The sequence below is a fragment of the Lissotriton helveticus genome, chromosome 11, assembly GCF_964261635.1.
Source record: "Lissotriton helveticus chromosome 11, aLisHel1.1, whole genome shotgun sequence".
In the NCBI taxonomy this organism is placed as follows: Eukaryota; Metazoa; Chordata; class Amphibia; order Caudata; family Salamandridae; genus Lissotriton; species Lissotriton helveticus.
Genome location: NC_136072.1, coordinates 1,065,939,895 through 1,065,966,262, shown reverse-complemented (window position 1 = coordinate 1,065,966,262; position 26,368 = coordinate 1,065,939,895). Strand labels below are relative to the sequence as shown.

Genomic DNA, 26,368 nt, shown 5'->3' with positions numbered 1-26,368 from the left:
TGCAGGGTGGACACTCCTTGCCCACAAGGGAGATTCTTCAGTCTTCTGTGGAGCAGAACGTCGAAGGCCAGAATTTCTTCTTGTTGAATAGTTCAGGATAATCTAATTTGGAATGGGACCAGCTCCTACCTTTATTCTCCTAAAGGGGGCTGCACTACTGACTAGGTCCCTCCCCTGGGTGGGACCAGGAAGGGGGGTGGTTACACCCCCTATCCTTTGTCCGGTTTCCCGCCAGAGCTGGGGCTGGGATGCCCCAGCAACTGGTTTGAACCGGTGTATGCACAGGGCACCTTGTGTGCCCCAGGCATGTCTCATTCCTTTAAGGCCTATCCTCCCCAATACACAAAATCCTGTCTTGGGTGGTGCTAGCACCTCCCAAGGCAGGAAACCCTTTGTCCAAGCCATCCTCGCTGGAAGGACTCCCAGCGGCAGGAGGTCAGACTTGTGTCTGTGGTGGCAGAATCCATTTTGTGATGCTGAGGCTCGAGTTAACTTTAACCGGGGTTCACATTTACATACATGTCGTGTCCCTCTAGAAGGGTGGAATGCTACCCCCGTCGCCAGAATTGGTGAGGGGGTAGTATTCCAAATAGTATGACACCTTACTCGACATGTTTTGATAATGTTATACCAGAGTTAGCATTTCACCGCGAGGTTGATAATGCACTTAAGAGTATATGGTATAGCGTTATCATGGAACAGCTATTAGGACTTGGTTCCGCAAGCTGCAAACGGGCTCAGCTCATGCCAGAGCACCATCTCACATAATTCCAAGCACTCTGCCTTCAGGATTGATAAGGCCTTCCATAGGAGTGACTGATAGGAATACATGTGTCCATTTTAGGGTTAGATATAGGCATACTATATCTACAGCAAAGGGTGTTTACACCACCTTGCCCCAGCTGTCATGCAGCCAGTTGTGTCAGATTTAGATGGCCAGCCAGGGGTGGCATAATACATGCTTCAGCCCCTGGTAGGCCCTGGGTACACCCATGCCCTGGATACCTAAGGTATACTGTACAGGGACTGATAAGGTGGCCCAGCACCAATTGGTAAATGCACCTAAAGTACATGGTTGTCAATTTAGAGAGAGAACAGCTAGGCTGTGGGTCTGATTAGCAGGCCCACAGCCAGGGAAAGTCGTAAACCAGTGAAGAAAAAAGCAAAAATCTGGGGTGACCATAGGATTGCAGACCCCACTCTCCTACATAGTTCCGACAAGGACTTGGCAAAAATTAGATCATCTTGGAAAGCCTGTACTCCCATCCCCTTCCAAGATGGTATCCATCAGAGGCTGAAACATGCTAGCATCAAATGCTGGACCTAAAGAGTCTGCAACATTTGTAAGCACTAAACAGGGTGACTAATGTGATTAGATTTTGGGAGTTCTCAACTAAAGGAATCTGATGGTTCGCTGACTTTAGGTCCAATAATGAGAAACATTTAGAGTCATCAATATTAGTAGCAAGTTCTGAACTTTTTTTTTTTTTTTTGCAGAGTTTTATATAGCGCAAACTAGAACCGAACCGAATCAGTTATCAGAGCGCTTTACATAGCACCAGTTACGTTACATGAGGACACACTTTCATTTTAGGCACGGGGAGATTAAGTGATTTGCCCAGAATCACAGGGGTTTTTTGGCGTCGCTACCGAGACTCGAACCCAGATCCCCAGGTCCGAGGTCGAGAGCCTTAGCCGTTAGGCCAACCCCTCTTGGGGAGTGGGTGACAATCAACCAAAATGTTCTTATCGAGACTGCGAAGGTCAGCACACAAGCGAATGCCCCACCTTTCTTGCGGACAATTACAATGAGACCTTATCATTCAGAGGAGTTAGTTTTTTTAATAATACCATTCTTAACCAATTTCTCTAGAAAATCTTCAACTGTGCTCGAAAACGCAATGGAATCAGTGACTGGGTGTGATAGGGATGGAATTTCTTTTTCCAATTTGATAGCGTTTACATACTTTTGGATGAGACCAATTTTGTGAGAGAAAATTTCTGGAAAACTTTTGACAACATCTTCAGTAGGTTTCTGTCCATCTATATTGACCAGAGAAATAGGTATATTAGCTAATCTAATCAGTGAGTCAGCACTTGGAAACAACATGAGCTCCAATCTGCCATGGTCCTGCAACCTACAGTGTGCCTATCCTCGATTGCCACATACATTTTTGTTAAGGTTTTTCTACCAAGGCAAGCAATGTAGTCAACAAAGAACATCACCATACTGATGTCTAGGTCACCATATGCTTTGAGATGTTCGTCAGGTAACTTTAAAACCACATCAGAACCCCAATTTAACTTCTAAGAATGTATAGGAAATAGTTAAATAAAAAATAAATAAATATAGGCGCTCCCGAATCACACATCATATCCAGTGGAACACTTGAGCCCAACGTTACCCGACACACCAGGTCTTTAACTTTATCAGTGGCCACAGAATCAATCTCCAGATTCAATACCAATTTAGACAAATCTAATGTGATGTCAAGCAACATTACTAAATTCAATAATGTGACCCTTTACTGGATTCTTACCCATTCAGCATACACTGTGAAAATGCCCTAGTTTTCTGCACTTTGTGCAGGGTTCACCAATCGCTGGGCACTGCGCATAGTTACTTTAAATATGACTTGGATCCACACCTGAAACAGAAAGGGTTAGTATTGCGTTCCACCGTTTTTTGAGTTTTTATCCCTCACACAAATGGCATAGTGTTCTGTGCTCCCTATGGTATTCACAAATGTTGGTGAAGAGTGACTGTTCTCCTGAGGCATCATGCGACTTGAAAGAATTTACTGTTCAATACTTTTAGCAAGCTCAATAACCTTGCTCAGTGAAGGATCTGTGCAGCTGAAGTCGTTCCTGTATCTTCTTAGAAAAACAGCTATACACAAATTGATCCCTTATTTATGTATCAAAAGATGCTCCAAAGTTGCAGGTTGCTAGCAAAGCTCTTAACCACTTCCGCGCTCATGACGAGCTGAGCTCGTCATGAGCGACGACGCTCGCTGATGACGAGCTGAGCTCGTCATGTAACGCGGCTTTTTTTTTTAAAAACGTATCGCGCAGCGGGAAAACCGCTAGCGCGCATGCGGTTAAAGCAGAAATGTATTTTTCAACTCAGATGATTACTTCTTTTTAAAGAAATTAAATTATTCTAGTATCACGCTAGGTTCCACTGCGAATTTCGTTAGCTTCTGAGTATTCATTCCAATTTCCAGTTGACCAGATGGGGGTATTAGCTTTAGGAAAATTGACAAAAATATATTGGCCCTCATGACCTAAATAATATTGCTTTAAAGGAGACATAGGTCCTGAGCATAACTTAAATATTAGTACAATGAAGCATAGACCACAATAGGCTCTATATAACACTTTTCCTTGTCCAGCCGGACAGGAAACTTAGATTTGATAACAGTTTAATATACAGTATGAACACACAGCAACAAATCGTTACAGTATAGCACACTCCTGTGCCGTACCATGGGGAAACAGAAGAGAAAATAAAAGAATAGGAAAGGGTGTATCAGGCAAAGAGAACAGACAGGTCACTATTTTGAATTAATGCAATTTGTTAGTGTAACCTGAAGCGGCGCATACAACATAAATTAACAATGCAACAATTGTATGCCCACTCAGAGGAGTCGACGTTTCGATCCCGCAAACAAAATAACAAGGGATCATCTTCAGGACTTAATTAAATATTTGCCTGTTTGGAACTTTATCAATAGCCTGTTAGGAGTAAAACAGGGAGAGAGAAAAAATAAAAAATACAAAGGAGAAGTTAACAACGTGTGCCTGGGGAGAGAAGTCATTGCCAACAGCCTGCTGCACTTTACAACACTCGGATTCGCAGTGGGTGAGAGGTGCTCGTGAGTGTGAGCATGGATTCAAAATAGAACACTCATGGAGACAGGCATATTAGTTGCTTTACAGTTTCATCATTCGAAATCGAAGTGATAGGAATGTGGTCGATTGGAGAGGAAGCTCAAACCCAGTGTGTGAGCAGGCATGGGTAGAGCTGCATGCATTTAAGTCTAAGCCGGAAAGAGAATGGACATGGGCGTCATACCTTTGGAAAAAGTGGACCAAAGAGGGATGAACACACGGCTATGTACAAAAAATGGTCTCAATGGTAACAGCAGGGCTCGGCATGAGAGGTGCTGCGAAGGGGCAGAGGAGAAAAGGGGAGGCGGTTAAACCAACCTAATGCGACGGGCAGAACGTGCAAATGCGGCGGTGGTCGGAAAACATACCTAGTAAATTAAAGTAGGACTCCTAAACTTAGTCTCGATGGAGTGACAGCGCGTGTGCCGGCTGTGTCGTACGTGAGGCTGGTGGGGCGGTGCCTTCCGTATCTAGGGGTAAAGTTGGTTATTAGCTTGGTCACACCAAGATGGTGAACATATGCGGGGAAAAAGGGAACGCAAGCTTACCCTTTAGGAGTATGAGCAGCCCTTAGATGAGGGTTGAGTAATTTGGGGGGAACCAGCGAGGCTTGATGGCCACAATCAACAACGGTCATGAAATCTAATGATCCGCTAGGGAAGGAAAGAAAAACCTTTAGTCCCAGATATGGGTGGGCTGAGGCGTTCGGTGGCCAAGCGGGGAGAAGTCCGAGCTTACCTTAAGCGGACAGTGCCGCCACGTACAGCGATGTAACCGTCTGCTCGTTGGGAAGGCTTGCCGGTACTAGACGAGCAGCGCAGAGTCACGTGGGAGTGTGTCCTACGGTCGCCATCTTAGGTAGGGGAGGGAATTGCAGTACAGGTGAACCACGGCTACTATCTCATATTGCATCTACGCCTGCCATCTTGGAACGGTGTCCAAGTGCCGAGGTTGGTTTGTGAAGGGATGTGCCTGGGGGTGGAAGTGAATTGCGCGGAAAGCATGCGGGGCTTCATGCAAGGAATTACATGCGGAGAGCACTAGTAGTACGCTGGTACATGAAAATTGCTGCATGCATGTAACCAAGGAATGCATGGAGTGAGTTAAGTTAAATGTTAGAAAACCTAAGCTGAATTAAGCGTGAGGTACATTAAAAGCATGATGTCAGACAACAGCTCGAGAGATTTAGAGGAGATTGGTCCAATCCTCACTCCTGTTGAGTCCTGTGTGTAGGGTGTTGAATTGAATTATAGAATTCAGCTCCTCTCGATTTAATAGTTGGTTGAGATTACCCCCTCTCTGTGGTAATTTGACTGCTTTCAAAATTGTCCATTTGAGATCCTCCGCAGTATTTTTCAGTTCTGCAAAATGTTCAACCAGAGGAGCATTTGGAGTCCCTCATCTAATGCGACTTCTGTGTTGGCTTATTCGTGTCCTTGCCTTCTGGGTGGTTTGGCCAACATAAATTTTTGGGCAAGGGCATAAAATGGCATAGATAACATTATTGCTATTGCAGTTGGTAAAGCTTTTCAAATCGACAGAAATGTTCTTATGGCTAAATTTACATGTTTCAATTGTGTACTCACATACAGAACATTGTCCACATTTCACATGCCCTTGCATAGGTGGGAGGCCCCACATTGAGTCAATGGTTGTATTTGAGGTAGGGGCTGGTAGTGCTGCTCTAACCAAATGGTCCCTCAGGTTCCTGCTTTTTTTGAATGCAAAGATTGGCCTCTCTAGGTTTATATTGCCCGCATTTATGCACCTCTCATGCCGAGCCCTGCTGTTACCATTGGGACCATTTTTTGTACATAGCCGTGTGTTCATCCCTCTTTGGTCCACTTTTTCCAAAGGTATGACGCCCATGTCCATTCTCTTTCCGGCTTAGACTTAAATGCATGCAGCTCTACCCATGCCTGCTCACACACTGGGTTTGAGCTTCCTCTCCAATCGACCACATTCCTATCACTTCGATTTCGAACGATGAAACTGTAAAGCAACTAATATGCCTGTCTCCATGAGTGTTCTATTTTGAATCTATTTTGAATCCATGCTCACACTCACGAGCACCTCTCACCCACTGCGAATCCGAGTGTTGTAAAGTGCAGCAGGCTGTTGGCAATGACTTCTCTCCCCAGGCACACGTTGTTAACTTCTCCTTTGTATTTTTAATTTTTTCTCTCTCCCTGTTTTACTCCTAACAGGCTATTGATAAAGTTCCAAACAGGCAAATATTTAATTAAGTCCTGAAGATGATCCCTTGTTATTTTGTTTGCGGGATCGAAACGTCGACTCCTCTGAGTGGGCATACAATTGTTATGTTATGTTATAAAGCCTTTTATTGCGCGCTCTATTACTCAGGAGTATCCTGGCGCGGTGAGTAAGTGAGAAAAAACGGGGCAGCCAACATAACAAATAGAGAAATTACAAAGTGATATTAAACAAATGTGTTTTGAGTCCCTTCTTAAACTGAGAAAGTGAGGAAACAGTGCGAAGGGCCAAGGGAAGAGCATTCCATGCTCTGGCTGCCTTAACAGAGATGGATTTGCCTCCTGTTCTTGCAAGCTTAAACTTAGGCTGGACCATCTGGCACAAGTTGGCGGAGCGAAGAGCCCGTTTAGGAGCATAAAGAGCAAATCTATTCCGCAGATATACTGGACCCAACTGGTGGATAGCACGATAGGCCAGGACCAGAATTTTAAACAGAATTCTATTGGCAATAGGTAACCAATGGAGACTACGCAGATGTCCACGAACACTGGATCTCCTGGGTAATTGGAACATCAGTCTGACTGCCGAGTTTTGAATCACCTGGAGTCGATGGACCATATAGTCTGGTAGGCCACTAAAGAGTGCATTTGCATAGTCTAAGCGTGACAAGATCAACGCTCTTAGCACAGTCTCTCTAGCCTCGCCAGGAATGAGGGGGAAAAACCTTCTGAGGGCCTTTAGAGTGGCATAGCAGGTCCCGGTTAGTTTCTTAATATGCTCCCCGAACTTTAAATCTTGCCCGAACCAGACACCTAGGTTCTTTACAGGGTCCCCTGTTGAGTTCGGACAGGGTAGATCGGAGGGCCAGATTTGTTCCCTGAAATTATCCGGGAAAGATCCATAGAGGAGGATCTCCGTCTTCTCCTCATTACATTTAAGTTGGGCCAATGCCAACCAACGAAAAACTCGCGACAAGCAGCTCTGGACGGTCAAGGGGTCTAAGTGGTTTTTTGGCCAGGTGAAGAGCAGCTGGGTATCGTCAGCATAAGCCATTATTTTGGCACCCAGCTGCTCAGCTAGATAGACCAGAGGGGTCACATAAACATTAAAAAGTAAAGGGCTTAAGGTGGACCCCTGCGGAACTCCTGTGGTTAGTTCCTTAACCTTGGATGCATAGGGGGGCATCCACACTTGCTGTGATCTATCTTTCAAGAAAGAGGTCACCCAGTCCAGAGCACAGCCTGAAATACCAATAGCACCCAATCTGGCCAGAAGCATCGAATGGGGCACCGTATCGAAGGCGGCAGAGAGGTCTAGTAAAATCAGAACCGCCCTGCCACCTCCATCCAGGCACTCCCGAATAGCCTCTGAAACCTCAATTAATGCCGTTTCGGTGCTGTAGGCCGCTCTAAACCCCGATTGGGCAGGGTGGAGCGCGTGAGAAGACTCAATGAACCCTTCAAGTTGTCTAAAAACAATCTTTTCACATGTTTTAGCCAAGGCTGGCAGAAGAGATATGGGCCGATAGCTGGAGGGCACAGCCGGATCCAGGCCGGACTTTTTCAATAGCGGGAGGAGCTTGGCTTGCTTCCAACTCAGAGGCACAGAAGCCGAACAAAGCGATAAATTAACAATCCTAGTTACCTCCTGGCAGACTATAGACGACACCCCTCCCAAAACTCTAGCAGGGCAGGGGTCGGAGGGCGATCCAGATTTAAGGGCAGACAGGATTGGCAGAACATCCAATTCAGAAGCTGGGGAGAAGGAAGTAAACAAACCCTCCGTCGGAGCAGCTGTCAATATAGGCAGTGAAGTGGATGTCTGGGACTTGTTCAAGGCAGTTTGGAGATCCTGCTGGATCTTCAGAATCTTTTCGGAGAAGAAATTTGAAAGTTCCTCACACCATTGATTGGAAGAAGGTAGAGTGGGTAGCGCGGCTCTAGGAGAAAGAAAACTCTGGACTATGGCGAAATATTTTTTGCTATTATTACTGGCTTTTTCAATACGTCCAGCATAATAGCTGCTTTTAGCCGCCTTAATTTCATTGTAGTATTCCTTTTGGGAGCAGCGCAGCCGCTTCTTCGCCTCAGGCGAATAGTCAAGCCTCCATGTCCTCTCCAGTTTCTTATACTTCAGCTTCTGTTCCCGTAGCCCATGGGTGAACCAGGGCTGGGAAGGCAAGAAGCGAGGTCGGCAGATACGATTATTCTGCAAGGAAACTGCTGAACCGCTAGCCATCCAGGTGTTAAAAGCGTCAACCGCTGCATTGATTTCAATAGTCGGCGTCGGCTGGCAGCCAGAGAGAAATTCGGAAAGGGATGCAACATTAATACGTTGCTGATGGGCCTGGGGATGAGTTGACATTAATCCAGAGTCAGTAGCCAATGTCCAGGAAAATCGAATCAGTTCATGGTCGGTCCAGGTCATAGGTTCTGGCCGCTCCATGATGATGTCAAAATTGGAACAGACTAGATCAAGGACATGGCCACCCACATGCGTTGGGGTCTCGACCCATTGTTTAAGATGGGCCATTGATAGGGTTTCACCAAATCTAATTGCCTCACTGTGATCCGAAATATCCATGTGGATATTAAAATCCCCCAAAAGGAGATATTTTTCAAACTGAAGAGTGCGGGGTCTGATGGCATCTTCAAGATCACCTATGAAGTTGCCAACGTAGCCTGGAGGGCGATAAACTAGCGAGCCACCTAATGTCCAGTGTGAGTTAAAAGCAAGGCTGAAGTGCAGGAGCTCCGCTTCATTAAAGCCTTGCAGGGGTTCGCATACAAGGGTCCAATGCTCTCTGTAGATCACTGCGATCCCTCCCCCTCTACCACTGGGGCGGTCTGCTCTAGTGATCTTAAACCCTCGTGGAACTGCAAGTTCCACGACCGGGGCGCATGAATCGTTCATCCAGGTCTCCGTAATGAAGAATAGATCCAGCCTATTCTCCCCGAGGATGTCAGAAATAGCCGCTGCGTGTCTCACTAGAGATCTGGCATTAATAAGGGCTGCTCGAATCCGGAGGGTATCCAGACTGGTTTGTCCAGGATGGACCTCAGGCTTGGGGAGGCGGTAGCTACAAGCCGGGCACACTCTGGCCTGGCTGTCGCTTACCGCCCAAGTATGACTCTCCGCACACCCACGGGATCTAAGAGCCATCAGGTCTGCATGAGTATAACGCAGTGCAGCGCGGGGCTGGAGCGAAGTGAGACACCTTGGGGGCCCTGCCCTGGGCCCGTCCGGGGCACGGACGGGCACTCCTTTGGCGCTCCTTCGGCGCGCGCCCGCTGCGCGGTCGCTGGCACATGACGTTATAAGCGGTCGGGTGATCTGCCGACTAGAGCGTCAACCCCGGTGCAATGCGGTCCCGCCTCACTTCCGGGTACCGCTGGGGCCGAACGCTGAGACCGGCGCTAGGAGAGGGGCGTGTGCAAAACAAGCAATAGCTGTGCAAAATAGCAGAGAAAGCACCCTACTGGCTGTCAAAAGTGCAGCGATGTGAAGCGGAGCCAGCACTCGGTAAGGGAAAGGGTCGGGAGGTTAAAAACATTAAAAAGCAATAAATGAAGTCAGCTAAAAATGCTGTAGATACAGCTACACTAGCAGTGTCAGGATAGCAGCGAAAATGGTAGTGCAATGTAGCAGCGTTCGTCTCGATATACTCACAGCCCGAAGACGCGACCTCTGCCAAATATAAGCGGTCGGGTGATCTGCCGACTAGAGCGTCAACCCCGGTGCAATGCGGTCCCGCCTCACTTCCGGGTACCGCTGGGGCCGAACGCTGAGACCGGCGCTAGGAGAGGGGCGTGTGCAAAACAAGCAATAGCTGTGCAAAATAGCAGAGAAAGCACCCTACTGGCTGTCAAAAGTGCAGCGATGTGAAGCGGAGCCAGCACTCGGTAAGGGAAAGGGTCGGGAGGTTAAAAACATTAAAAAGCAATAAATGAAGTCAGCTAAAAATGCTGTAGATACAGCTACACTAGCAGTGTCAGGATAGCAGCGAAAATGGTAGTGCAATGTAGCAGCGTTCGTCTCGATATACTCACAGCCCGAAGACGTGACCTCTGCCAAATATAAGCGTTCGGGTGATCTGCCGACTAGAGCGTCAACCCCGGTGCAATGCGGTCCCGCCTCACTTCCGGGTACCGCTGGGGCCGAACGCTGAGACCGGCGCTAGGAGAGGGGCGTGTGCAAAACAAGCAATAGCTGTGCAAAATAGCAGAGAAAGCACCCTACTGGCTGTCAAAAGTGCAGCGATGTGAAGCGGAGCCAGCACTCGGTAAGGGAAAGGGTCGGGAGGTTAAAAACATTAAAAAGCAATAAATGAAGTCAGCTAAAAATGCTGTAGATACAGCTACACTAGCAGTGTCAGGATAGCAGCGAAAATGGTAGTGCAATGTAGCAGCGTTAGTCTCGATATACAATTGTTGCATTGTTAAGTTAATGTTGTATGCGCCGCTTCAGGTTACACTAACAAATTGCATTAACTCAAAATAGTGACCTGTCTGTTCTCTTTGCCTGATACACCCTTTCCTATTCTCTTATTTTCTCTTCTGTTTCCCCATGGTACGGCACAGGAGTGTGCTATACTGTAACGATTCGTTGCTGTGTGTTCATACTGTATATTAAACTGTTATCAAATCTATGATTAAAGTTTCCTGTCCGGCTGGACAAGGAAAAGTGTTATATAGAGCCTATTGTGGTCTATGCTTCATTGTACTAATATTTAAGTTATGCTCAGGACCTATGTCTCCTTTAAAGTAACTACTACCCATGGTCCTTTGCTACCCGCTGGGTTCCCTTGTTTAGAAACTAAATAATATTGCAGCATTATGATATTGTTCAAATTCATCAGCACCAACAGTAATTAAATAACTTTCAAAAGATCTCAACCAAGCATTCCATTCGACAGATGGATATCCAGGATTTTGAAGAAACAGCGAGATATGCTTAACATTGCTGGAAACCGTGGGTATAGCATTTCTAAGAACACTTGCTAAGCGACTTTAAAGAACAATGGAAATAAATAAAAATGCAAAGCACAAATAAGGTACCGTTACCAAAGTGTCAAACCATAAGCCAGCATTGTAAACATTCTTGCTGAAAGGAGACTTTAATAAAGTCCAAAGTAAATTTGAGAATTTACTGATTAGTCAACAAAGTGCAAGTATTGCCAAAAGTCTTATATTCGAATGAAGGAAATTTGGGGGGCGGGGTGTTCCCAATGCAAATGGACGAATAAAGATGGCCACTTAGTGTCTTTAGCATGATGAAGTGGCCTTTAACACGCAACCGCAACTAAGGACTCAGTTTCGGTACGAGGAAAATTGTGCTCCAATGAGTTCAAGGATGCGCATTACCAATGGGATATATCGCGCTCCACTGTGCGTGCATGAACACATGTGCAAAGAGAGTGTGCTGAAGGAACAGCTATTAGGGTGGTGGGTCCAGCTGAAAGTGCAGTAGAACAGAAATGCGCTGAGAGGCTTACCGCCAAAACTCAAAGCGCCTGCCAACAACAAATCCACAAAGCTGCAGCTGATAACATCAAAGCGCGAATCTGTCTCACACACCTGTTGTGGGCTCCATAAGTTCTCAAGTTGTCACCAAATGTTAAAAATGAATCTTCACAGGCACTAAGACAGGTACAACAGCCTTTATTTCTTAATTCTAGTATTTCAGAAGAGGAGCCCACATCCAGCCTGCCAGCAGGGCCGGACTGGGAACGGAAACCGGCCCTGGCACACTACTCAGCTGGCCCCACCTGGGTTGAGGGGGAGTGCAGCCGAGCAGTTTGCGAGGGCCGGTTTCGGACGATTTTGTTACAGGGGGGGCGATTTTGCCGACCCCCGGTAACAAAAACAGACCCCATTGGGTCCAAAACTGGCCCCCACCCTAGCAGCCCACCGGGGAAACGCCCAGTGCCCGCTATGGCCAGTCTGGCCCTGCCCTGCCTGCCACCTGCGTCGGCTGCTCAGAGAAATCTAAGACAACGAACACCGGAGGCAGCACGTGCCCAGAATTATTAATCAAATCATAACACACCAAATAAGAACAAAGCCCGCCAGCGAGGAGAACTTGCTCTAACATGAATATTAATAGCAATAAAAGAAATTCAGACAAGCAAAAGTCTCATTGTAAGCAAATTGCTTCCATAAATAACATTAGGTACAACACTATCACACATTTGCTGGTCCTCATTCAAGGATGACCAGTCCTGCCAAGTATCACGCATTCGGCGTGATACTAACGCATTTCAGTGTGGTGTTCCGCATCACCGCATTGAAATGCATTGTCATGCATAATCTGTATAGTGGCTCAGCTGTCACTGCCTAAAACTGATATGGGCTGGTGTGGTAGCAGGCAGCGCGCCGACGGTGGCATGCGCAGCCTGCTCCGCTAGGCTTGGGGCTCGTGGCTGAGCTAATGCTGCTGGGAGCAGGATCGTTGCTACAATGTTTTATTTGTTGATTCTCACAGCGCTGTGAGTCTATCAGGCAGCCTAACCTCACGCAGAGGTATTGCCCAATCATGGCTTTACTACCTAGACATCTGGGACAAACCAGTCCAGTTTTAAATTGTGAGACACATTGGCGCCGCGGGGATGTCACGTTCTGCTGCCAGAGCGGGAAGTTGTTATGGGAGGATTAAGGCAGCTGGCTATGGTTTGTGGTGGCGCTGCAAACATGGTGCTTGGCCCACAAAGGAGAGCTTCAGCGCTGCCTACTGCTCACACCGGCCCGGGGCTTCGTGGGCTGCCAGCAGTTATGTAAAAAGTGTCTGACCCTGGGCCGTGCCCAATTAAATTATTGCCCCGAGAAACGTCATGGACTGACCCTGTTGCAGCGGCGTGGGAGAGAGGCCCTGAAGTAATGCTCCTGTGTTTCAGTGGGAAACATCACTGATACCATCCCCAGCGAAGGATGTGCTCGTTAATTTTAAATTATTACCTTTTGAGGAGCATTATCGTACAGATTGTTATTGCGTGACAAACATTGTTTATCGTAAAATGACTTTTCGAATTTTCGGCTGTATATCAGTACTGGAAATATTTCCCATATTTTATTTTTTTAGCAATAACTCTTTGAAAAGCTGCATTACCTTTGCAGCATATTGGCACCCAAACCAGTGGTCCTCTCCGTTTTAAAAAAAGGCTGGCATTTAGAAAATAAAAAGCTTTATAATCTGCTACTTAATGAGCGGTTTGACAAATGAAAGCATTTTTTAGCCAGGACTGCTTTCACACTCTGCTTGTCTTTCGCCAGCATAATAGACACTCACTTGCTTCTGCTGCAGCCCTCCTGGTTTTCTTGAGGTGATGCTGTTACACGCAGCATATTACCAGGCGTTTAAGTCACTATGCTGAATGAAAATAGCATTTGAACCTTTCTGATACAAACTTGCCGCACTTTCAGACCGAGGTTTGACAATCTTATTTAAATTACTCTTTTTTGGGGGTATAAATGAGGCCAATAATACCGCAATATTTGAGTGCATAAAATGAGACATAATAGACAATGCGTGGCTTTTCCAGGCTAAACCCTGGATAGTTCATGTTTTTTTTTTTTTTAAGCACACAGTTATTGTTCAAATTCAGCACCTCTACATTAGCACATATTTTAAACATCGCGAGCAAGTGAGATAAATGCCACTTGACTCCAATGATCGGTAACTTTTTGTTAGCTAGTATTCTAATAGACAGCTATATTGCCTTTTACAAATATGTTTGAAAAAGTCTGTTTTCCCCATTTTATTACCCTACCCACGGTTTTCGGTCTTAGCAGAAAACTGTTCTTTTATGTCAAGGGGATTTGCTAGAGAACTATCGTTTCCAGCTGGTGGCATCCCAACGTGTCCCAGCTGAGTTCAATGATGAATAGGAGTGTCTTCAAAGCCCCGTGAACTTGACATGTTCATTCATTCTTTCATTTTCGTGGGAAGAGTTTCAGGCCATAGTAGTTAAGAGGGAATCTTTTTACCACCTTAACACTGCAGGAATTTGTAAGCATTGCTTGAAGACTGGGCTTTCTGTTGTGATTGCACCAAGCACATTTCTGCCCCAGGTGTGGAGTGCGATATAAGCGGGCAATAAAATTGTTTTAAAAGTAATTCTTCTAGCAAAGTGCTGCTAGTGGAGAAATGTAGTTTGTGTTTAAGCTATACGCCTAATCAAATAGGCTATGCATGCCCCTTTTAGAGATCCCACTTTTTTCATCCCACTTAAAACCCTTACGTCAAGCCCTAACATTCCTGGTGCTTTACAGCAGTTTTCAGACGTTGTTAGAGTTTCCCATTGTTCAAATGGGCATAAGTTCTAATATTTATGTTTCCCTCATCTTCATTGCTTGATTTCGCACAAAAGAAAGTGTCATTCATACTCGTTGATATGTCACGCAGAATTACAATGAAATTCTGAAAATGTCACACATAGCAATCTGAAACCTTGGCAGCTATGGACGACCCTTTGGAAAGAACCCCCCTCATGACGCCCTCTAAGAGCACAATTTAACGCCCCATCTTTTAGATATGATACAAACTCATTTGTACCCAGTTCACCCTCTCCGACGGCCCACCAACCGTAACACAGTCTTGGCAACATGAAACTTCAGTGAAAAGAAATTGGACACAGTGTGAGCCATGTAAAAGTTTGAAGATTCAAGTTGTTAACGAGCCTGAAAGCTGCCAAATGCCACGGACAATTTAAAACTGCAAAGTGCCCATAATTGTGGCTCTAGTTACTAACACCCAAATGATGGTCAATGCCAATCCTTAACGGTGACAACCTTTTCCCGAAGTGCCTTTTTGGTGAGACACCGTGAGAATATAGACTCTCGTGGCCCCTCTCCCTCCGCTGAGTTACTCTAGTCTCAAACACCTTCACACAACGACCGAAGCGTCTACACCCACCATATGGACCACTGTTAACACCTGGCTACTACATGCCAATCTTCCACCAAGACCTACAATTCAACAGGGCCCAGTGTCTAGGCCACATCCACCTGGAGAACAGTACTTTGCCCGCCCACACATAGACTGCAGTGGCCCATGCTCCCTCCAATGACGCTCCATCACAGTTTCGCCCCAAATGTTTTCCCCTTCACTTTGTGCCACCCAATACACATATCCTTGAATTTCCAAGGTGGTCCTTAAACCCTCAAGCAGATTCATTAGGTCTCTGTTGTGATGTATACTTCTCTTTATTTGTATACTTACCGTGGTTAGAGCTCTCAAGTTTTGTTTATTATTAAAGGGAGAAGATGTGTTGTGATGTATACTTATCTTTATTTGTATACTTACCGTGGTTAGAGCTCTCGAGGTACTCTTACCTTGTTTAGAGTTTCCATGTTTTTTGTGTTCTCTATGCTCGTGCCTAGAATGTAAGGCTGACGGCACTCCACAGTTGCAGCTAGGTTGTGGAGGTAGTCGGATGCCAGGTTGTGCTACGAGTAAACTTTTGTGCTTTATCTGACGTTTCCTGGTTGTTCTTTGGAGAACTCGTCACAAGTCTCCTCCTCCAATAAGCTTGTAAGTAAGTGCTCATCTCTATACTGTGACTACCACTCGGGCCATTGTGACCCGTCATCTCTCCCTCCCTAGACCTCTAACGCTTCTCCCTTTAGATCTGAAATTTGATCTACCCACTTAAATGTAGTGTCCTCCACTTGCGCCCACCAGCGGAGCCCCATGTCCATGCCCTTCTACTGTGACCCTCCTAATTCATCCTAGTGAGCCCCCTGTAACCCTGCACCTGCAGGACCTGAACTCGCCGACCTCACCACCACTCCCCCATTCAAATCCGTTCACTACCTGAATCGCACTTACCTTGGATCCTATGGCTCTATCATCTTCAATGAAACCCCCACCCTCTTTCCCTGGGCCTCACCTCCACGTCTATGTCCAGGAAGCCACCTTCGGCAACCTCGAAAATAAGGCCCATCTTGGTTCCGGAGGTCACACGCTCGTAGAAGCATTCGTCCGCGTGCGCGTCAATGCTGACGAAGTAGCCGGACGCGGTGGCGCAAAGAAAGCCGAGGAGCAGCACGAGCTCCGAAGGGGTGAACATGGCTGGGTAGCGCGGAAGCAGCTGCAGAGGCTTCTTGGGCCTCTCACTCCGTCAAGAGAGGGACACTCCCCTCAGCCACCACTGATGAGGAAGGCCCTGATAGGCCAAAGCCTACTGAATGCCACGTAACGGCTCGAACGGTGGCCGATGAGGAGCGAAAGCTTCCGGGTCTGTGACAAGTTAAAGGATTAGAGGAAGGACTAGTACTACAAGGCAGCTACTGCCCCGTTCAAAGATGGCGCTGCCGTACGCGAAATAACGGCATTGCTGTTGCCATGGTTGTTGAGCTGATAAACAAAACAAGCATTGAAAATGCAATAGGTCTCGCAATAGAAGAGTTTGAAATTTTTCGTTTTGCAAATGGATGAGTGGCGTTGCGTGGATGAGTGGCGTTGCGTGGATGAGTGGCGTTGCGTGGATGAGTGGCGTGTGTGAGTGGCGTTGCGTGTGTGAGTGGCGTTGCGTGTGTGAGTGGCGTTGCGTGTGTGAGTGGCGTTGCATGTGTGAGTGGCGTTGCGTGTGTGAGTGGCGTTGCGTGTGTGAGTGGCGTTGCATGTGTGAGTGGCGTTGCGCGGATGAGTGGGGTTGGAATGCAATAGGTCTCGCATTAGAAAAGTTGTAGTTATTGGTCTTGTAAATGACATATTTTATTTAATTTTTCGTTGTTAAAATTGCTAAATTGATGGCTTTGTCATTTACAATCCCAATAGTTATAACTTTCGCGAATGTGACACCGATAGCATTTGGAATGCAACATGTTTTGTATTTACGTGACTTATATGGCAGCTCTCGTCGTTATGCTACATCTCTAGAGAGCAGGAGAGTGCAGCAGGGGAGAGAAGCACAGCAATGCAATATGTCTCGTATTAGGAAAGTTTGAGCTATTGGTATTGTAAAGGACACATTTTTTATGTATGTGCTTGTTTTTAAAATAGCGAAATAATAGCTTTGTTATTTACAATGCCAATAGTTTTATCTTTCGCAAATGTGACACCTATTGTAACACAATATGTGTTGTGAGGGTGAGTGAGGGTGAGGGGTTGAGGGTGAGGGGTTGAGGGTGAGGCGTTGAGGGTGAGTGAGGGTGAGGGTGAGGGTGAGGGGGTGAGGGGTTGAGGGTGAGTGAGGGTGAGGGGGTGAGGGGTTGAGGGTGAGTGAGGGTGAGGGTGAGGGGTTGAGGGTGAGTGAGGGTGAGGTGTTGAGGGTGAGTGAGGGTGAGTGAGGGTGAGGTGTTGAGGGTGAGTGAGGGTGAGGGTGAGGGTGAGTGACGGTGAGGGGTTGAGGGTGAGTGAGGGTGAGGGTGAGGGTGAATGAGGGTGAGGCTGAGGGGTTGAGGGTGAGTGAGGGTGAGTGAGAGTGAGGGTGAGTGAGGGGTTGAGGGTGAAGGGTTGAGGGTGAGTGAGGGTGAGGGGTTGAGGGTGAGTGAGGGTGAGGGTGAGGGGTTGAGGGTGAGTGAGGGTGAGTGTGGGTGAGGGTGAGTGAGGGTGAGGGTGAGGGTGAGTGAGGGTGAGTGAGGGTGAGGGTGAGTGAGGGTGAGGGGTTGAGGGTGAGTGAGGGTGAGGGTGAGTGAGTGTGAGGGGTTGAGGGTGAGTGAGGGTGAGGGTGAGTGAGGGTGAGGCTGAGGTGTTGAGGGTGAGTGAGGGTGAGTGAGAGTGAGGGTGAGTGAGGGGTTGAGGGTGAAGGGTTGAGGGTGTGAGGGTGAGGGTGAGGGGTTGAGGGTGAGTGAGGGTGAGGGTGAGGGGTTGAGGGTGAGTGAGGGTAAGGCATTGAGGGTGAGTGAGGGTGAGGGTGAGTGTGGGTGAGGGTGAGTGAGGGTGAGGGTGAGTGAGGGTGAGGGGTTGAGGGTGAGGGGTTGAGGGTGAGTGAGGGTGAGGGTGAGGTGTTGAGGGTGAGTGAGGGTGAGGGGTTGAGGGTGAGTGAGGGTGAGGGTGAGTGAGGGTGAGGGGTTGAGGGTGAGTGAGGGTGAGGGTAGGTGAGGGGTTGAGGGTGAGTGAGGGTGAGGGTGAGGGTGAGTGAGGGTGAGGCTGAGGGGTTGAGGGTGAGTGAGGGTGAGTGAGAGTGAGGGTGAGTGAGGGGTTGAGGGTGAAGGGTTGAGGGTGAGTGAGGGTGAGGGTGAGGGGTTGAGGGTGAGTGAGGGTGAGGGTGAGGTGTTGAGGGTGAGTGAGGGTGAGGCGTTGAGGGTGAGTGAGGGTGAGGGTGAGTGTGGGTGAGGGTGAGTGAGGGTGAGGGTGAGGGTGAGTGAGGGTGAGTGAGGGTGAGGGTGAGTGAGGGTGAGTGAGGGTGAGGGTGAGTGAGGGTGAGTGAGTGTGAGTGAGGGTGAGTGAGGGTGAGTGAGGGTGAGGGGTTGAGGGTGAGTGAGGGTGAGGGGTTGAGGGTGAGTGAGGGTGTGGGTTTGAGGGTGAGTGAGGGTGAGGGTGAGGGTGAGTGAGGGTGAGGGTTATTGAGGGTGAGGGGTTGAGGGTGAGTGAGGGTGAGTGAGGGTGAGGGTGAGGGTGAGTGAGGGTGGGCGAGGGTGAGGGTGTGAGGCTTATTGAGAATGTGTGTGGGTGTGTGAGGATGTGTGAGAGTGTGTGAGGGCGGGTGTGTGTGAGGGTGGGGGTGTGTGAGGGTGGGGGCATGTGAGGGTGTGTGGTTGAGGTCATGAGGGTGAGTGAGGGTGTGTGAGGGTGTGAGGGTGAGTGAGGATGTGTGAGGTTGAGGGTGTGAAGGTGTGTGAGTGAGGGTGGTGGTGGGTGAGGGTGTGTGAGTGTGAGGGTGTGTGAGGGTGTGTGTGTGAGGGTTAGTAAGGGTGAGTGTGTTGTAAGGGTGGGGGGGTGAGGGTGGGTGTGAGTGAGGGTGTGTGAGGGTGAGGGTGTGTTAGGGTGTTTGTGTGTTGTGTATTTGTGTGATTGTGGTGTGTGTGCTTGTGTGACTGTCCCATAATTATATTAACGTATATAAGTTATAGCGTTCTAGTTTTTATTTGGAATCCCGTACTATTTTGATTGACGTCCGTGTCAGCCAATGAGATTTCAAAATCCTCTCACGTTGCGTAACAATTTACTCGCGTCTAATTGGAAATCCCCATATTGTTGAAAGCGGGTCCCGTGTAAGGAGTGTTGGCTTCGTTGTCTGTTCCGTGCATCGTTCGACAGGTAAGTTGTTATTTGTTGTTTGTTTTGTGTGTGTATAGTGTTATGAATTATTCGATTAGTTGTTTCCTATTAGTTTTATTGGCATAGTAGTGTCTTTGTTTTGCAACGAAGGATGTTTATTTTGAATTGTCGGCTCTTTATGTATGTAATGCATTGTATCCTATTGTTCAGATCTAATTTTTAAAATGGTTGCTTTTGGTTAGTAGTTGTGTTAATAATTAGAGCAGTTTTTTTTTTGTGTGTAATTGTGTAGTATGTTGTATATCTGCGTGAATAATTTATATTGTTTCATCTCTACGTTCTGTTATTTCAGTTATTATTAAATGTATGTTTGTATAGCTTTTTATTTTGATGTGTATGTAAATTTCGTGCTGTGGTTTGTGATACTTCCTCTTCTTTAATAATTAATGCAATGTCTCCGCTTTGTGTTACGATGTATTTTCAAAGCAATATTGTCTTGTTATATATGCTTTCTCCATGTTGCTATCAGAATTTTGACTTATGTCCATCATTACTGTAGAGTAGGGAAAAAAATTTTTTTGTATATTGGATGTAATTTCGTGTGAATAAATGCTCGTGTTATATGCGTACGGCTTTTTGTGTAACTCTTGACAATTGTGTTTAATCCGTCCCATTCCCCGGGTGAATAATGCTTATTTATTCCCCCAATAAAAAATAGGCTGTTTCACATTTGTGTTTGTACATCCTCGTCCTCGCTTCCTGCCAGATATTTCTTCGTTGTTTTGTTGGTGTTATATTGTCCGAATAATTTTTGTTTTGTGACCTGAAGCCTGATAAACATCATTGCATGCTGTAGCTCACATTTGTTTTGTGAAGCTAAGAGACCTATGTAATGTTTATTGATGCTGTTAGCGCTGAATCCAAGTTGCGTAATATGTTTCTTATATTTGATGTAATTCCGTGTGAATAACTGCTATTGTTATATGCGTACGGATTTTTGTGTAACTCATGACCATTGTGTTTAATCCGTCCCATTCCCCGGATGAATAGTGCTTGTTTATTGCCCCAATCAAAAGTTGGCTGTTTCACTTTTGTGTTTGTACATCCTCGTCCTCGCTTCCTGCCACATATTTTTCTTTGTTTTGTTGGTGTAATATTGTACGAATGATTTTTGCTTTTTGGCCTGAAGCCTGATCAACATCCTTGCATGCTGTAGCTCACTTTTGGGAAGTATATTTTGTGTGTAACGTATCTGATGCACTACTCCGTAGACCCCCATTTTTTCCGTCCTAAAAGTTGTTTATGTCTATGAAAATGGCATAACATTCATCAATTTGCAGAGTGGGTGAATGATGCAGAGTGGGTGAATGATGCAGAGTGGGTGAATGATGCAGAGTGGGTGACTGAAGCAGAGTGGGTGACTGAAGCAGAGTGGGTGACTGAAGCAGAGTGGGTGACTGAAGCAGAGTGGGTGACTGAAGCAGAGTGGGTGAAAGATGCAGAGTGGGTGAAAGATGCAGAGGGGGTGAAAGATGCAGAGTGGGTGAAAGATGCAGATTGGGTGAAAGATGCAGATTGGGTGAAAGATGCAGAGTGGGTGAAAGATGCTGAGTGGGTGAAAGATGCAGAGTGGGTGAAAGATGCAGAGTGGGCTAAAGATGCAGAGTGGGTGAAAGATGCAGAGTGGGTGAAAGATGCAGAGTGGGTGAAAGATGCAGAGTGGTTGACTGAAGCAGAGTGGTTGACTGAAGCAGAGTGGTTGACTGAAGCAGAGTGGGTGACTGAAGCAGAGTGGGTGACTGAAGCAGAGTGGGTGACTGAAGCAGAGTGGGTGACTGAAGCTGAGTTTGTTCAATTAGCCATTAGAAATGTAAATTACTTTACTGTGTTAAGTTTTTATATTTTAATGGATGCATTTCTTTAACTTATTAAAATAATTTTTTTTTAAATTAAATTAAAAATTACACACACTTGAGCTTCATATTGTTTCGAAATTTACCCCCATGGATTTTCAAAGTCTGAAATAATTATGTCGACACATGGTATTCATCCATCTCCAAGATGCCCTCTGAATTAAATAAATTTCAAGAACAAGAAAATAATTGACACGTTATCAACCCTAAATTAAACACTTGTATAGTTTCACTACCAACTATAAAGCTCTTAATATGTTTAGAACAGATAGGGACACACATTGCTATATTTTTTATTCTTTGGTTTGGGCCTGGCATAATGATGGGTTGTTTGACTTTGGAAAGATAACATGTCGGAGGACGTCTCCACACAAAGAGTATAGTGCAGGCACACAATATAGACCCCATCAGATTTGGAACCACATGGCTTACTGCTTAAATCAAGGTCAATCATTGATCTGCTGTTGGTTGTTGGGTTGTGAGTGAGCCTATTAAAGACCATATTTTGCAGGTGCTTGAAGGAAGAAGAGGTTGTTGTTGGAGGCGGTGAAAGGGTAAACACATGTTGTTTTAGTACGAGTATAATAGTTTGATGAAGCAGAGGGAGCTGAAAGCCACCAGCATCCAATCCGAACATGTTCATACAGCCTTCCACTTATCCTTCCATTCAGCTCTATCTTTCTGAATACCTACCGTACCACCTGCGTGTCTGTCTGTCTGTCTATCTATCTATCTATCTATCTATCTATCTATCTATGTATCTATCTATCTATCTATCTATCTATCTATATATATGTATATATTTATTTATCTGTCTGTCCATCCTATGTGAAGTGGCTCATCGAATTATAGCTGGCATGTTTACTCTATTGCAACAGATTGAAACCTAACATCTTTAAATGCTGATTTAACACGTCAGCTGCACTTGCTGCTTAATCATCCTTGGCAGCGTTTCATTGCCTCTGAAATACCCATTCAGCAGACATCATTGCTTAATTGCTGTATAAAGACATTATCTGACATCAACGTACTGTTCCGGGACTGGATCTTCGAGTGATGAATTACTAAATTAATAGCTGTGTTCCTACTTCAAGTGAAGCTACAATGCTCAGCGATTATCCACACATGTAGTGTCAATGTTCATCAATATACATGGAGAAAATTATATTAGCAGGGAAATTGACTTTTAGAAAATGCAATAGGTCTCGCAATAGAAGAGTTTGACATTTTTCGTTTTGCAAATGGATGAGTGGCGTTGCGTGGATGAGTGGCGTTGCGTGGATGAGTGGCGTTGCGTGGATGAGTGGCGTTGCATGGATGAGTGGCGTTGCGTGGATGAGTGGCGTTGCGTGGATGAGTGGCATGTGTGAGTGGCGTTGCATGTGTGAGTGGTGTTGCGTGTGTGAGTGGCGTTGCGTGTGTGAGTGGCGTTGCGTGTGTGAGTGGCGTTGCGTGTGTGAGTGGCGTTGCGTGTGTGAGTGGCGTTGCGTGTGTGAGTGGCGTTGCGTGGATGAGTGGGGTTGGAATACAATAGGTCTCGCATTAGAAAAGTTGTAGTTATTGGTCTTGTAAATGACATATTTTATTTATTTTTTCGTGGTTAAAATTGCTAAATTGATGGCTTTGTCATTTACAATGCCAATAGTTATAACTTTCGCGAATGTGACACCTATAGCATTTGGAATGCAACATGTTTTGTATGTACGTGACTTATATGGCACCTCTGGTCATTATGCTACATCTCTAGAGAGCAGGAGAGTGCAGCAGGGGAGAGAAGCACAGCAATGCAATATGTCTCGCATTAGGAAAGTTTGAGCTATTGGTATTGTAAAGGACACATTTTTTATGTATGTGCTTGTTTTTAAAATTTCGAATTAATAGCTTTGTTATTTACAATGCCAATAGTTTTATCTTTCGCAAATGTGACACCTATTGTAACACAATATGTGTTGTGAGGGTGAGTGAGGGTGAGGGGTTGAGGGTGAGGGGTTGAGGGTGAGGTGTTGAGGGTGAGTCAGGGTGAGGGTGAGTGAGGGTGAGGTGTTGAGGGTGAGGGGTTGAGGGTGAGTGAGGGTGAGGGTGAGGTGTTGAGGGTGAGTGAGGGTGAGGTGTTGAGGGTGAGTGAGGGTGAGGTGTTGAGGGTGAGTGAGGGTGAGGGTGAGGGTGAGTGAGGGTGAGGAGTTGAGGGTGAGTGAGGGTGAGGGTGAGGGTGAGTGAGGGTGAGGCTGAGGGGTTGAGGGTGAGTGAGGGTGAGTGAGAGTGAGGGTGAGTGAGGGGTTGAGGGTGAAGGGTTGAGGGTGAGTGAGGGTGAGGGTGAGGGGTTGAGTGTGAGTGAGGGTGAGGGTGAGGGGTTGAGGGTGAGTGAGGGTGAGGCGTTGAGGGTGAGTGAGGGTGAGTGTGGGTGAGGGTGAGTGAGGGTGAGGGTGAGGGTGAGTGAGGGTGATTGAGGGTGAGGGTGAGTGAGGGTGAGTGAGGGTGAGGGTGAGTGAGGATGAGTGAGTGTGAGTGAGGGTGAGTGAAGCTGAGGGTGTGTGACGGTGTGTGAGGGTGTGTGAGCGTCAGTGAGTGTGTTTGCTGCATGTCTGATGCTTGTGGATGTCTGTTGCTTGTGGATGTCTGTTGCTTGTGGATGTCTGTTGCTTGTGGATGTCTGCTGCTTGTGATGCTTGTGGATGTCTGATGCTTCTGGATGTTTGTTGCTTGTGGATGTCTGTTGCTTGTGGATGTCTGTTGCTTGTGGATGTCTGTTGCTTGTGGATGTCTGTTGCTTGTGGATGTCTGCTGCTTGTGATGCTTGTGGATGTCTGACGCTTGTGGATGGGTAAGTGGGTGAAAGGCACAGAGTGGATGAAAGGTACAGAGTGGGTGAAAGGTACAGAGTGGGTGAAAGGTACAGAGTGGGTGAAAGGTACAGAGTGGGTGAAAGGTACAGAGTGGGCGAAAGGTACAGAGTGGGCGAAAGGTACAGAGTGGGTGAAAGGTACAGAGTGGGTGAAAGGTACAGAGTGGGTGAAAGGTACAGAGTGGGCGAAAGGTGCAGAGTGGGCGAAAGGTACAGAGTGGGTGAAAGATACAGAGTGGGTGAAAGGTACAGAGTGGGTGAAAGGTACAGAGTGGGTGAAAGGTACAGAGTGGGTGAAAGGTACAGAGTGGGTGAAAGGTGCAGAGTGGGTGAAAGGTGCAGAATGGGTGAAAGATGCAGATTGGGTGAAAGATGCAGAGTGGGCGAAAGGTACAGAGTGGGTGAAAGATACAGAGTGGGTGAAAGGTACAGAGTGGGTGAAAGGTACTGAGTGGGTGAAAGATGCAGAGTGGGTGAAAGGTGCAGAATGGGTGAAAGATGCAGATTGGGTGAAAGATGCAGAGTGGGTGAAAGATGCAGAGTGGGTGAAAGATGCAGAATGGGTGAAAGATGCAGAGTGGGCGAAAGATGCTTAGTGGGCGAAAGATGCTTAGTGGGCGAAAGATGCTTAGTGGGTGAAAGATGCAGAGTGGGTGAAAGATGCAGAGTGGGTGAAAGATGCAGAGTGGGTGAAAGATGCAGAGTGGTTGAAAGATGCAGAGTGGGTGAAAGGTACAGAGTGTGTGAAAGGTACAGAGTGTGTGAAAGGTACAGAGTGGGTGAAAGGTACAGAGTGGGTGAAAGGTACAGAGTGGGTGAAAGGTACAGAGTGGGTGAAAGGTACAGAGTGGGTGAAAGGTACAGAGTGGGTGAAAGGTACAGAGTGGGTGAAAGGTAAAGAGTGGGTGAAAGGTACAGAGTGGGTGAAAGGTACAGAGTGGGTGAAAGGTACAGAGTGGGTGAAAGGTGCAGAGTGGGTGAAAGGTGCAGAGTGGGTGAAAGGTACAGAGTGGGTGAAAGGTACAGAGTGGGTGAAAGATTTAGAGTGGGTGAAAGATTTAGAGTGGGTGAAAGATTTAGAGTGGGTGAAAGATTTAGAGTGCGTGAAAGGTACAGAATGGGTGAAAGATGCAGATTGGGTGAAAGATGCAGAGTGGGTGAAAGATGCAGAGTGGGTGAAAGATGCAGAATGGGTGAAAGATGCAGAGTAGGTGAAAGATGCTTAGTGGGCGAAAGATGCTTAGTGGGCGAAAGATGCTTAGTGGGTGAAAGATGCAGAGTGGGTGAAAGATGCAGAGTGGTTGAAAGATGCAGAGTGGGTGAAAGGTACAGAGTGGGTGAAAGGTACAGAGTGTGCGAAAGGTACAGAGTGTGCGAAAGGTACAGAGTGTGCGAAAGGTACAGAGTGGGTGAAAGGTACAGAGTGGGTGAAAGGTACAGAGTGGGTGAAAGGTACAGAGTGGGTGAAAGGTACAGAGTGGGCGAAAGGTGCAGAGTGGGCGAAAGGTACAGAGTGGGTGAAAGATACAGAGTGGGTGAAAGGTACAGAGTGGGTGAAAGGTACAGAGTGGGTGAAAGGTACAGAGTGGGTGAAAGGTACAGAGTGGGTGAAAGATGCAGAGTGGGTGAAAGGTGCAGAATGGGTGAAAGATGCAGATTGGGTGAAAGATGCAGAGTGGGTGAAAGATGCAGAGTGGGTGAAAGATGCAGAATGGGTGAAAGATGCAGAGTGGGCGAAAGATGCTTAGTGGGCGAAAGATGCTTAGTGGGCAAAAGATGCTTAGTGGGTGAAAGATGCAGAGTGGGTGAAAGATGCAGAGTGGGTGAAAGATGCAGAGTGGGTGAAAGATGCAGAGTGGTTGAAAGATGCAGAGTGGGTGAAAGGTACAGAGTGTGTGAAAGGTACAGAGTGTGTGAAAGGTACAGAGTGGGTGAAAGGTACAGAGTGGGTGAAAGGTACAGAGTGGGTGAAAGGTAAAGAGTGGGTGAAAGGTAAAGAGTGGGTGAAAGGTACAGAGTGGGTGAAAGGTACAGAGTGGGTGAAAGGTACAGAGTGGGTGAAAGGTACAGAGTGGGTGAAAGGTACAGAGTGGGTGAAAGGTAAAGAGTGGGTGAAAGGTACAGAGTGGGTGAAAGGTACAGAGTGGGTGAAAGGTACAGAGTGGGTGAAAGGTGCAGAGTGGGTGAAAGGTGCAGAGTGGGTGAAAGGTACAGAGTGGGTGAAAGGTACAGAGTGGGTGAAAGATTTAGAGTGGGTGAAAGATTTAGAGTGGGTGAAAGATTTAGAGTTGGTGAAAGATTTAGAGTGGGTGACTGAAGCAGAGTGGGTGACTGAAGCAGAGTG

The 26,368-nt window shown here is 46.7% G+C and overlaps 1 protein-coding gene across 2 annotated transcripts in view; it reads right to left on the bottom strand.

Moving 5' to 3' along the window:
* The window catches only part of TMED2 (transmembrane p24 trafficking protein 2), a 42,830-nt gene extending 26,482 nt beyond the window's left edge, over positions 1–16,348 (bottom strand). Inside the window, exon 1 of one of the 2 annotated variants that reach the window (XM_078667614.1) lies at positions 15,995–16,348. In XM_078667614.1, coding sequence (XP_078523740.1) covers positions 15,995–16,174 — 180 coding nt within the window. In that variant the 5' untranslated portion in view covers positions 16,175–16,348. The remainder of the gene's footprint in view (positions 1–15,994) is intronic. The other variant, XM_078667613.1, reaches the window with a different exon arrangement.
* Between the last annotated feature and the right edge of the window lie 10,020 nt (positions 16,349–26,368).